Below are 14,179 nucleotides of genomic sequence, written 5' to 3'. Positions count from 1 at the left end.
ATTAATATGTGGTTCTTATGTTATATTACTAAATTACTTTGTGTTTTTTTATATTACATTACTAAATTACTATGTGGTTCTTATGTTATATTACTAAATTACTATGTGGTTCTTATATTATATTACTAAATTACTATGTGGTTCTTATATTACATTACTAAATTACTATGTGGTTCTTATATTACATAACTAAATTACTTTGTGGTTTCAATTATATATTACTAAATTCCTTCATGGTTCCTATGTTATATTACTAAATTCCTTCATGGTTCTTATGTTATATTACTAAATTACTTTGTGGTTATTACGTTTGTTTCTAAATTACTATGTGGTTCTTATGTAAAATTACTAATGGCAATGTGAATTTTATGGTATGTAACTAAATAAATCTGTTGTATTACCAAGTGGTTCTCTATTGTATTACTGTATACTATATTCCTACCAACAGTATATTGTTATGTTCATTTAAATCATTGATAGAAATGGTCATCATTTGTCATGTTCATCACAGCCAGGTACATTACCTGGAACATATGAAACATGATAGGTATGTTTGTGCATTTCTTTACTGAAATTCAAACCAATGGTTTTTTTATCCTCTGAGCATGTAGCTGACCGGTGCCATGGCAACCAGCTTGGCCATACAATTAGTAGTGTGATATGATTAGTGCTCCTGCTAATGATAACCTCTCTTTCACCGTCAGTCTCCTCATCTTACCTTTTTGCATTATCATTATACTCCCTACCTCTGGTAACGAGTTGATGAGGCAGGTAACAGCACTTAATGCTGACCTTATCCAGGTTTGCAGATGACAAATCTTTTTCTTGAATCTATAATTGCAAATGAAATTGCAAGTACTTTGTCTGATGACGAGGATGATACTCTTTGTAGTTAGGGATACTGATTGGTTAAGCATGTGCTTGTTATGTCAAAAAGGCACAGGTTCTTTTCCCCAGATGGGTACAGTGTGTGAATGCCATCCTTGGTGTCCTGTGATAGGGCAGATAGATAACTTGCTCACTCAATCACTCACTCACTCTGTAGCAGGCATGCATGCTTGGCGCCAGCCTCTTTACTTTCAAAAGACACATTTGTTTGGATTTGTGGGATCACAGAAATTGTGATCAAAGAAAGCTGTTTCCATGTTCTATTCATATATATTTTTTCTGATCAAAGGATAATTTAATTCTTTTAGGTAAACCACAGATTTGTAATTGTTTTTAAATGTTTGAAATAAGATGTTACATGGTATTTTTCAGCCGAATTGTTGGACATTACAATTCCTAATTATATATAATCTCATTGATGGAACTCAGTATTCCCCATCCATTCCCCATCCATCTGTATTCCCTATGCAAACCTCTGTATTCCCTATGCAAACCTCTGTATTCCCCATCCATCTCCTGTATTCCCCATCCATCTCCTGTATTCCCAATCCATCTCCTGTATTCCCGAATACCCAATCTCTGTATTCGCCATTCATATCCTGTATTCCCCATCCCAATCTCTGTATTCCCCTTCCCAATCTCTGTATTCCACATTCATCTCCTGTATTCCCCATCCATCTCTTCCATTCCTTGCTCACTGTATCCTGCATTGGTATTGACTTGTATTCTACTCAACTTTTGATAGGGATAATCATATGTGTCCTTCTATTTTAATATACACTTAACATGTTATGAGAATCGTTTTTGTGTATCATGGAAAGATAAAAATATCGCGATACAAAGTGGAATAGGAAATGCCACACATTGTCACGTGCTGTTTTTTGTTCAAAGACGAAGGGACGCGGAGTTCCCTTAGTTGTCTGACTGCTTCCTAGGTCCGAATAAAAGTACTATGCTCTAAAAAATACCCACAGTAAGTATTATAACACAAAGTATAAAACGTAAGTTAAACACGTGTGTTGCTTTTCGAAAGCCAGAGAAATGAGGACGAGATCTCGTTTTCTCTCCCGAGATTACGTTAAAAGGCTTATACTTCCGGAAGTTAGAGAAACATCGTATTTAGACCTTATTTCAGTTTACGAAATAAAATAGAAAATGCCACACATTGTCACGTGCTATTTTTTGTTCATTCATTCTTTGACCTGTTTGCATCTATGTACACTCAGTCATGTGATGTGCAATTTCCAATTCTTTAGGGTACCAACCATACATGGCACCATATGTGTCTGGTCTCTTTGTTTTTCATAAACAGATGCAAATCAAATTAGCTTCATGGTGTTATCTGTCATCTTATGCTACGGTTGTTGATCATAATGAATGATGGTTTTAATTAAGATATTTGATACTTAGTGGTCTGGAGATTTTATTTGTAATTTAATTGGGTTGAGTGATGTGTAGTTTATGTTAGAATTGGGTTAGGCTGGAGGGAATTGGTGGAGAGAACACCAAATGTGAAGGTTGGAAGGTCGTAAAAATGGACAGTCATTGACTTTGCGGTTGAGAGGAAATACATTATTTAAATAGTTCTGAAAAAATACACAGCCAGTCTTTTGAATATAGGTTCCGTTTGAGAATAAAGTTCTGTTGCTTTTGACCTTACATCTGAATCTCAAATCATCCTAACCTTTTTGGGATTCAGAGCAAGAAGTACAATGGTCTCCAACACTTCTGTGTTTGCTTGTCACATCGAAGGCATGAGTTAGATTCCTGGTGTTCCATGCTATGATATTGCGAGCATATTCCTAAACATGGTACAAAACTCACTGTCACTCACTCGCTCAGCCTAGGGGTTAAAGCATTTGCTTGTCACGCCAAAGGCCTGGGTTAGATTCCTGGTGTTCCATGCTATGATATTGCGAGCATATTGCTAAACATGGTACAAACACTCACTCACTCACTCACTCACTCACTCACTCACTCACTCACTCACTCACTCACTCACTCACTCACTCACTCACTCACTCACTCACTCACTCACTCACTCAGCCTTGGGGTTAAAGCATTTGCTTGTCACGCCAAAGGCCTGGGTTTGATTCCTGGTGTTTCATGCTGTGATATTGCTAGCATGCTGCTAAAATAGGTGTAAAATCGCTCAAAAGCTCAAGAACTCACTCACTCACTCAAAAACTCTCAAACACCAACAAAGTGATCGGAAGTGACAGTTGTGTGTACACCGATTACAAAATACAGAACACCTGGCTGCTTTCTACAGCCTCAGCCGATGTTATAACATCATTCTCTGAGGTGTAAATCAGTCCGAGGTTGTGTTTACAAATGCCCACTCTTCCATTAGTGGCCTCATGGGGCTTATGGAGGGCACAAACTATTATCCTAGAACTAATTAACAGCTTTGTAACCATGTGCCCTCAACAAGACGGTATCGCCCAGCTGAGACCAGCAAGTGTACGCAGTTGACAAACACTGCCTACCTGTTGATGGTGGAGGCTTCCGAGCCCAATGTCCTACTCTGTCATCTGTTGAACATCCAGCTGGTAACCGTTGCTGCCACCAAACTGCTATCGACTTGTGGATGTCTGCTCGGGAGTTTGAATCACGACCTATAAGCTGTTGAACTCAAGTTATAGATTCATCCCTTGGCATACTGCAGTGACTGTTTTCATGACACAGAGATGAAAGCATATCATAGGTGGACTACTCATTTGCCTGTTGTGTAGTTTCTTTTTTACCAGTCAGTGCTAAGAGCAACAAGTGTGTGTATCGGAGAGCGTGCAGTAATATTGATCCTTGTTGAGTGGCAGATGAGGATACTGCAGGTGCTCCAGGAACAACACCAGCTTCATCAGAGGGACAAGCAAATTAAAATTTGGGACTTCATGAGGAGGGGCCTGTGATAGGTTGGTGTCACGGAACCCACCCTTCGCATACGATTCACGCTGATCACTTTCTCGTAATTCCTGTGTGATTTCTATGGTAACCTGCACTAATCACTTGACAACACATTAAGGTGTGTCAGGAAGCACGGGAGAAACATTGTTGTGGCAGCACGGCACGATTCAGCTCACTTGGCAGATATATCCACAACTGTTTGAATGTGCAGTGCCTTCGTGGAATTGTCGTGACATTGGATTACCGGCAAAAGTTCAGAAGTTGTCAAATGTTGTTCATGTTTACACAATGTTGGTGGTGGTTAACCCTCCCTGTGTTCAGCTGTTAACCCTTACAGGGTCCTGTGTCTGATTGGTTCTCAATGAAGGCAACTGTGTGGATAGTTGGAGAAGTTTGTGTTCACGGGGCTGTCCATGTTTTGCATTGGCAATGAACCGCTTGTGTCGTTGGAGTCTACGGAGAATTGTGCGATTGGTTGACCGTTATGTCTTCGATGTTCGTGAGTTAATCTTTCCATGTTTGGTATATGTTGATGTAATTTTTTCAGTCATGTAAACTCAATTTTTGGTAGCTTGATAAACTTGATGTCAGGTGGCAGATATAAACATTTACAAAATAAATAAGTATCAAACTGTCACTGATCAATGTTGTTAGTATATGCGCTTGATGGAATATTATCCTTGACAAAGAAGTTTTGTGATGAGTTCAGAATCATGTTCATTTAATCAGGAATACATCTCTTTCAGTGGGTTGACAATGTACTGGTATTGTGTAGCATACAGCTTGTATAGGTCTCTGTATGAATGTCTTCTGAATATTTATTATGTGAAAGGTGTATTGTTGTGAAATAAATGGGTTAACTGGCAACACTGTGAGACCAGAGACCTGTAATGAGGAATATGGGTTGTATGAGGCAGCCCTGTGACATTGACACATGTCAATCTTACAATATAAATCACACCTCATGTCATTCATTAGGCATAGATTTTGTTGTCTCCTTCAAGTGATTGCTTTCAATGCTAAGCTGATACAGCTGTTATGTTGCATACTATATAGCAATCACTTCTACTCTAACTCACTCACTCACTCACCCACTCACTCACCCACCCACTCACTCACTCACTGTTCAAACTGTGCTCTCAGAATGATCATCAGTAAGAATGACAAACATATCATTTCCGAATGTGTTCACATGGTAGTTAATGGGTACCTGGTAGGATGAGGTTATGGTAATACAAACCTTCCAGCCCTGAACACTCAGGTTGGGTTGCATACTTCTCAGGAAGCTGATAATTTTATTACCTGGTTAATGATGTTGAAATATGTGTGCCCTTAAGGGTTGGTATAGAGGAGTTTGTTACAGATTATATCTTCTCTGCATTAATGTTTTAACAATACCAAATAATTTATGTTGTCTTTATCATTTTGTTTTCATTTTCTGAGCAAATATTTTATTTATCTTCTCCATATATTTTTGTATGGGTGGCTTTCGTCGGCATTTCATAAACCAGAAAAAAATATAAATTGTCCAGTGGACTTATTGTGTTTATGAAAAGAGTAGCATTGTAAAAGATAACAGTAGTGGTGATGAGACTTCAGTGATTGTTGGCGCCTTCGTTCATTGATATTGATTGTATCTGTGGTGTAGTCAATGTCAGTTAGTAGTGAACCAGTGTGAGGAGAGGCGACATGCTGTTCCGGCAGACCACATTACCACATGTACATGTATTGATTATGTACATCCTATTGTCAAATGTCACTCAACACCACAATCACAGAACACTCAATGAGGCAGAAAATTCCAAGCATTCTGTGATGTTTCTGTGAAGGGAAATCCCCCATGCACCTAAGTAGAGTTAATACAAGGCCTAACTGTGGAGACACAATTGAAGGTGTATCGTGAGTTGATCGTCCCACGCTCTGGTGTATCAGCCTGGCGTTAGTGGTTGTCTCGGAGCACTGGCCGAAGCTGCTGGTGTGTGTGATAAGGATGATAATTCCCGGTACTAAAGTGTGTACATGCTCAATTACTGCTATAACTGTTGTAGGTGACTGTGGTTTCATGTTGTTGCTCTTAGTTGCATCTGTCTTCTGTGTGTGATAAACACACAGAAAAATCCATCTGAATCTTTGTGTATTTGTTGATATTAATGTAAACAAATAGGATAATTTGATCAATGATTCGACTTATCACATGTTTTTGCAACCCATAAAGCTCCGGGTAGAGAATAGGTCTTCAGCAACCCATGCTTGCCAAAAAAGGCGACTATGCTTGTTGTAAGAGGTGACTAACGGGATCGGGTGGTCAGACTTGCTGACTTGTTTGATGCATGTCATTGTATCCCAAATGTGTGGATCGATGCTCATGAAGACAATTACTGGATTGCCTGGTCCAGACTTGCTTGTTTACAGACAACCATCATATAGCTGGAATATTGGGGCATTAAACAACAAAAACAACAAATAAACCAAACTGGCTGATTGCGTGTAATGAGAGGCACCTGTGGCCCAATGGTCAACTCACAGCACACAGTTGCACCCTAGTAGAATCTTCTCGGGATGGGTTTGATTCCCATTGCAAAGATTATGCACCTTGACCTGTGACTTTCCTCCCACATTAAGCTGACACATAGTGTGAGTTCGAGATGCTTGTGATATTGATAATGAGTATGTGCATCTTCATACATGCAAGTGTTCTGTGCACGTTTCTCTGTGAACCGTGAAGACTCCGGGGTAGAATAGGTCTTCAGCAACCAATGCTTGTCATAAAAGGCGACTAACAGGATCGGGTGGTCAGGCTCGCTGACTTGGTTGATGCATGTCATCGATCCCAATTGTGTGGATCGATGCTCATGATATCAATCACTGGATTGTCTGGTCCAGACTCGATTATTTCACAGACCGCAGTCATATAGCTGGAATATTGCTGAGTGCGGCGTTAAACAACAAACAAACAAACAAACAGAAAACAAAACATTTCTCGGTAGGAAGTGACAACATTCAGTCAATAGTATACAAGATTGCCTCATACAAGTAGATGTATACTCACTGCCAAAAGAAACGCGAACCATAGAGACATATAGAGAGGTATGTATGGTAAGAAGAGATGTTTCCAATGTGTACCACGTAATGACAAAACTAACAATCAGTCAAGTGCTACCAGAGTGTCTTTATTCTTATCATGATGTGCTGCACATAATTTCCAAACTTTACATACTAATCCTGCACAAGACAAATGGTGCATCTCAAGTAAGGTCTATGACATTCATGAGCATCAATTCACACAACATATACCAGTATGTTCGTTTGTCCATCAAGCCAATCTAATATCTCTTGAATATGAGTAATACTTCACCTATAAAGTACTGTATTTGACGTAATAAGCGCCCAGGGCACTCTCAAAATTAGAAGTAGGGGGCTCTTAATAGAATGTTATTTTGGTGAAAATAAAAACAGAGTTGAAAGATAAATTTTGTGGTTTATGCTGACAGCCTGAAATGTTTATATATGACAGACATATTTTTCCAGAATTTAATTGCGTATTATACGCAAATAAATAAGTCTTTTGTTCATTGATCAATCGGAAGGTGTGCTAATTGGGATTGTTCACCAGCAAATAAAAAATATTAGTAAATATCGCCGTGGGTGCTTATTAGAGCAGGGCGCTTATTGCGTTGAATACGGTTTATAAAGTATATAAAAGAAGCACTATGTACCAGCTCAGCCTAGCCTGATCTTCATCTGCATCTCTGGACCAAGGCATTTATGACCAAGGTCACCAGACACGGATTAAGTCATAAATATAAACACGAGTGATTAATGAGGACATAGTTGCAAAGCTTGTTCAGGTTGGCTGACTCCAAATGTACAAATTATGATGATGAATAACAATGGGGATTAGCATCTAATAAGCAATGATAATTGTGATTCTAGACATATTCATAGGTAAAAATTGGTCCCCAGCAACTTCTGCTTGTCTCCCTGTGCTGATTCCGGGTTAGAAACTGTCCCAGCAACCTATGCTTGTCTCCCTGTGGGGATTCCAGGTTAGTATTGGTCCCCAGCAACCTACATGCAGGTCTCCCCCTGGGGATTCTGGGTTAGAAATGATCCACAGCAAACTATGCTTGTCTCCCTGTTGGGATTCAGGGTTAGAATTGGTCCCCAGCAACCTATGGTTCTCTCCATGTTGGGATTCCGGGTTAGAATTGGTCCCCAGCAACCTATGGTTGTCTCCCTGTGGGGATTCCGGGTGAGAATTGGTCCATAGCAACTAATGCTGGTCTCCCTGTGGGGATTCCAGGTTAGAAACTGTCCCAGCAACCTATGCTTGTCTCCCTGTGGGGGTTCCAGGTTAGAACTGGTTCCCAGCAACCTATATGCTTGTTTCCCTGTGAGGATTCCAGGTTAGAATTGGTCCATAGCAAATAATGCTGGTGTCCCTGTGGGGATTCTGGGTTAGAATAGGTCCCTAGGTACCAATGCTGGTCTCCCTGTAGGGATTCCAGGTTAGAATAGGTCCTTAGATACCAATGCTGGTCTCCCTGTGGGGATTCTGGGTTAGAATAGGTCCCTAGATATCAATGCTGGTCTCCCTGTGGGGATTCTGAGTTAGAATAGATCTGTAGGGATCCCTGTAGGGATTCTGGGATTCAGCAAGTCATGCTGGTCTCCATGTAGGGATTCTGGTATTCATCAACTCATGCTGGTCTCCCTGAGGGGATTCTGGGATTCAGCAAGTCATGCTGGTCTCCATGTAGGGATTCTGGTATTCATCAACTCATGCTGGTCTCCCTGAGGGGATTCTGGGATTCAGCAAGTCATGCTGGTCTCCCTGTAGGGATTCTGGGATTCAGCAACTCATGCTGGTCTCCCTGTAGGGATTCTGGGATTCAGCAAGTCATGCTGGTCTCCCTGTAGGGATTCTGGTATTCATCAACTCATGCTGGTCTCCCTGAGGGGATTCTGGGATTCAGCAAGTCATGCTGGTCTCCCTGTAGGGATTCTGGGATTCATCAATTCATGCTGGTCTCCCTGCGGGGATTCTGGGATTCAGCAACTCATGCTGGTCTCCCTGTCGGGATTCTGGGATTCAGCAACTCATGCTGGTCTCCCTGTAGGGATTCTGGGATTCAGCAACTCATGCTGGTCTCCCTGTAGGGATTCTGGGATTCAGCAACTCATGCTGGTCTCCCTGTAGGGATTCTGGGATTCAACAACTCATGCTGGTCTCCCTGCGGGGATTCTGGGATTCAGCAATTCATGCTGGTCTCCCTGTAGGGATTCTGGGATTCAGCAACTCATGCTGGTCTCCCTGTAGGGATTCTGGGATTCAGCAACTCATGCTGGTCTCCCTGTAGGGATTCTGGGATTCAGCAAGTCATGATGGTCTCCCTGTAGGGATTCTGGGATTCAACAACTCATGCTGGTCTCCCTGCGGGGATTCTGGGATTCAGCAATTCATGCTGGTCTCCCTGTAGGGATTCTGGGATTCATCAACTCATGCTGGTCTCCCTGTAGGGATTCTGGGATTCAGCAACTCATGCTGGTCTCCCTGTAGGGATTCTGGGATTCAGCAACTCATGCTGGTCTCCCTGTAGGGATTCTGGGATTCAACAACTCATGCTGGTCTCCCTGCGGGGATTCTGGGATTCAGCAACTCATGCTGGTCTCCCTGTAGGGATTCTGGGATTCAACAACTCATGCTGGTCTCCCTGCGGGGATTCTGGGATTCAGCAATTCATGCTGGTCTCCCTGTAGGAATTCTGGGATTCATCAACTCATGCTGGTCTCCCTGTGGGGATTCTGGGATTCAACAACTCATGCTGGTCTCCCTGCGGGGATTCTGGGATTCAGCAACTCATGCTGGTCTCCCTGTGGGGATTCTGGGATTCAGCAACTCATGCTGGTCTCCCTGCGGGGATTCTGGGATTCAGCAACTCATGCTGGTCTCCCTGTGGGGATTCTGGGATTCAGCAACTCATGCTGGTCTCCCTGTAGGGATTCTGGGATTCGGCAATTCATGCTGGTCTCCCTGTAGGGATTCTGGGATTCAGCAACTCATGCTGGTCTCCCTGTGGGGATTCTGGGATTCAGCAACTCATGCTGGTCTCCCTGTGGGGATTCTGGGATTCAGCAACTCATGCTGGTCTCCCTGTAGGGTTCTGGGATTCATCAACTCATGCTGGTCTCCCTGTGGGGATTCTGGGATTCAGCAACTCATGCTGGTCTCCCTGTAGGGATTCTGGGATTCAGCAACTCATGCTGGTCTCCCTGCGGGGATTCTGGGATTCAGCAACTCATGCTGGTCTCCCTGTAGGAATTCTGGGATTCAGCAACTCATGCTGGTCTCCCTGTAGGGATTCTTCAATTCAACAACTCATGCTGGTCTCCCTGTCGGGATTCTGGGATTCAGCAACTCATGCTGGTCTCGCTGTGGGGATTCTGGGATTCAGCAACTCATGCTGGTCTCCCTGTAGGGATTCTGGGATTCGGCAACTAATGCTGGTCATAACAGGTGACTTAATGGATTTCAAAAACTCAGTGACTTGGTTGATTGCGCATCACCGTACACAGACGGTGTGGATTTTTGCTCACAATATCAATCTGGTGTTTATTTGACTCAATTATTTACATGTTGCAGTCATATTGCTGAAATTTTTCTAAATGCAACTTAAAAAAACAGTGCAAAGAAACTAGCCTGAAATACGAATGATCTAAAGGTTAAACAAAACTACAAACACAAGCATACTTTCAATTGAACATAATTATTTTTGCATTGGTTTCTTCTTTGCTTCTTCAAAAGTTTCATGGCAACTGGAATGATTTGCCTCAATGACTACCGGAAGATATCTGACACATACATCTTGTTTAATTACAGGAACCTCTTTCTTCAGTGGAGTCTCATAGGAAATCCATGCAATTAGTCCCCTGTAATCTTTCAGTATGAAATTAAGATGCGATCCGACTGCTCTATCATTAGGCTTTTGAAGAAGGTTAAATCAAGTGAATTAATCATCTTTGCAATGTAGTGCAACACCACGTCTGTTGATGGACCCTGATGACTCACTTGTATATGCCCATCTTGTATGTTTCACCATAGGCCTTTTGGCCAACACCTGTTGTCATCACTGATTTTCGGTGATCCATTCATAAATTTTTTACTGCTGTTTTGCCTTCTCCGAAGATCTGAGTAAGAATTGGTCTTCAGCAACTCATGTTTGTCTCCCCCTGTGAAGACCTGGGTTAGAATAGGCCTTCAGCAGCTCATGCTTGTCTCCCCCTGTGAAGACCTGGGTTAGAATAGGCCTTCAGCAACTCATGCTTGTCTCCCCCTGTGAAGACCCATGTTAGTATTGGTTTTCAGCAACTCATGCTTGTCTCCCCCTGTGAAGACCCAGGTTAGAATCTTTCTTCAGCAACTCATACTTGTCTCCCCCTGTGAAGACCCAGGTTAGAATCTGTCTTCAGCAACTCATGCTTGTCTCCCCCTGTGAAGACCCAGGTTAGAATTGGTCTTCAGCAACCCATGCTTGTTTTAAGAACCGACTGACGGGATCGGGTGGTCAGGCTCGCTGACTTGTTTGATGCATGTCATCATATCCCTATTGCATAGATCGATACTCATGATGTTACTCACTGGACTGTCTGGTCCAGATTTGATTATTTACATACCCTCATCATATAGTGTGTGTGCGTGGTAGACAAGAAAAAAAACACCCAAAAAACAAACACTGACTGACATAGGGATTCTGAGCCTGAATATATCCCAGCGTATGTCTTCCTTGGTCCATGTTGGGATTGATTATTTACAAGCCACCATAATTTGTCTGAAATGTTACTGTCAGGTTACTGTTAAGTTACTGACTCAAAGACATCGCCCATTACAGCATTTCTGAATCTTTACCCCAAAAATGGTGAAAAGAAGGAATTGTTTTAGATGATTGGGCAATTTGGCAAACATTCAAAATGAGGCTCCGGGAAATTTGAAATGATTATGAAGCCAAAGGGTTGTTTTGATAAAATCTGTTGCTTCTTTCATAATGATAGTTTGAAAAAACTTCCAATTGATGTTTCAGTATGATAGCCTGCAACTCTGCGTGAAGCTATTCATGGTGTCACTCACTGGGATTAAAATGCCAGTGTCTAATAGATTCCTGCTTGTATCTCCGTCACACTGGAGGGGCACTGCTGTCCCTGTGGTGGAGCAAGTCAGTGTGCAAAGTCACATGTTAGAGCTGTGAGGTCTATTCGTCATGGACCCGTGAAGGTCCCGGCTAGATAGGTCTTCAACAACCTATTCTTGCTGTAAAAGGAGACTATGCTTGTCATAAGAGGTGACAAATGAGATCGGGTGGTCAGACTCGCTGACTTGGTTGATGCATGTCATCAAATCCCAATTGCGTAGATCGATGCTCATGATGTCAATCATGATTGTCTAGTCCAGACTCGATTATTTAGAGACCGTTGTCATATAGCTGGAATATTGCTTAGTGTGGCACAGAGAGAGAGAGAGAGAGAGAGAGAGAGAGAGAGAGAGAGAGAGAGAGAGAGAGAGAGAGAGAGAGAGAGTATTATGATTGTTATGCACCCTTCTCTTGTTCATGGGTATTAAAACCTTCATATAGTTTAGTTTTTAAAAATTTGATGTTTATTACCTTGATGTAGGTGAAAAAAATATTTTCATTACTTTTCCTGAGCATTATTGTTTTTGCTTCCTGCTGATTGGCTAGTTCATGCCAGATTTTCATTGTTTTTATTGTTTGTATAGTGGCCTACAGCAATTACAACATCATATCACTGAAGATGACATCATCATATGGTCAAGGCATTACAAAGGGTCAATATGTTGCAGACTACTAAACTATATTATATATGTACTGTTATTTTTGCAAATGGAAATAACTCAATATTAACAACTTTTTTTTCGAACCAGCCAATAAATATATTTGTTGACGTGAATACAATTTGTTGTGTAAAAAGTTATTTCTAGCTTGTTTAGTTTCCCTTATATTTAGGGTTGATGCAAATTGTTCCTGGCTCTGTTCAGACAGATTAGTGTGCGATAAGAAATATAGGAACCATTTTAAACTGATTATAGTCAAGCGGCCTGGGATTATTCAGTTATGAATATTGGAGTGTCTTGTCGTACTTTGTCTTCAGACCAGTTTCGTACTCACTATTCATGGTTTGGGCCCATGACAATTAAACAGCTGATACACAATGGATACGAGTGCTGTTTTGAGCCCTAGAGGGGGCTAGGTACATTGTTTGTCTGTGGCTTGTTTGTATGCATATTTACAGTCTTCCATCAGCCAATGACACAATCAGAGAGGAACTCTGTAATTGAATGTAGATTCCTCCGAGAATATAACCATCCATTATCCTGTAGTTATTGCTGACCCTTCGTGTCAGACAAAGCACGATGTGCATTGTTGACCTGGGTGGTCTCAAGTACTACGTTAGTGGAGATGTTTGCTTTGTTTTCTGGCTTAGCTCACTGTATTGTGATTATTGTTTCTGACATATCGGATATGATTGATATGGTTGCCTGCTGATGAAGCACGGCAATGGCCTTAGCAACAAGTTCCATAATTAGTTTTGCCAATTATTTTCTATTTTTTTCATAATGTTGTACAACCATTATTTTTTATATCTTTGCCCAAGGCTCTCTGTAGATTGATGAGTGCTGTATCATCAGCTGTAAAACAGTGGTGCAAGTAATTTGACATTAGATACAGCAATTATTTACCAACTACGAGGCATTAAGGATGATCTGTCCTGAGGGAAATAATTGCCGATCCTGAGCCTTGGCAAGGGACTTTCACCATTAATTCATGAGGAACAGATCACTCATAATTCTGATTTGCAAGTAGGTTATGACAAAAATCATTTTTCAGAAAAAATAGAAAAATGATTCTCTGATCTCCAGTGGAGGTGTATTCTCGGTTGTCAGATTGTTGGAACGACATTACATAAAATCGTTTGTGAAATCATGAACAGTGGATGACATCATCCTTATTGATCAGCATTCCTTTCAGACACTGGAAAAGTGGGGCCCAATGACCCATACCCATCTAGGAATTGGTTGGGGCCCAATGACCCATACCCATCTAAGAATTGGTTGGGGCCTAATGACCCATACCCATCTAAGAATTGGTTGGGGCCTAATGACCCATACCCATCCAAGAACTGGTTGGGGCCCAATGACCCATACCCATCTAAGAATTGGTTGGGGCCCAATGACCCATACCCATCTAAGAATTGGTTGGGGCCCAATGACCCATACCCATCTAAGAATTGGTTGGGGCCCAATGACCCATACCCATCTAAGAATTGGTTGGGGCCCAATGACCCATACCCATCTAAGAATTGGTTGGGACCC

At 41.6% G+C, this 14,179-nt stretch overlaps 1 protein-coding gene across 5 annotated transcripts in view; it reads left to right on the top strand.

Moving 5' to 3' along the window:
- Window positions 1-14,179, top strand: part of LOC124139362 (Kv channel-interacting protein 4-like) — a 500,624-nt gene that overhangs the window by 185,072 nt on the left and 301,373 nt on the right. Inside the window, exon 1 of one of the 5 annotated variants that reach the window (XM_046506368.2) lies at window positions 4,098-4,294. The exons of the other annotated variants lie outside the window; for them this stretch is intronic. Coding sequence (XP_046362324.1) covers window positions 4,225-4,294 — 70 coding nt within the window. The 5' untranslated portion in view covers window positions 4,098-4,224. Of the gene's footprint in view, window positions 1-4,097; window positions 4,295-14,179 lie in introns of those variants that run through there. 5 annotated transcript variants of the gene reach the window in all.

Source organism: Haliotis rufescens, unplaced genomic scaffold, assembly GCF_023055435.1.
Source record: "Haliotis rufescens isolate VD_foot unplaced genomic scaffold, xgHalRufe1.0.p SCAF_27, whole genome shotgun sequence".
Lineage (NCBI taxonomy): Eukaryota > Metazoa > Mollusca > Gastropoda > Lepetellida > Haliotidae > Haliotis > Haliotis rufescens.
Note: the sequence above shows the minus strand (reverse complement) of the source record. Positions and strands in the feature narration are given on the sequence as shown.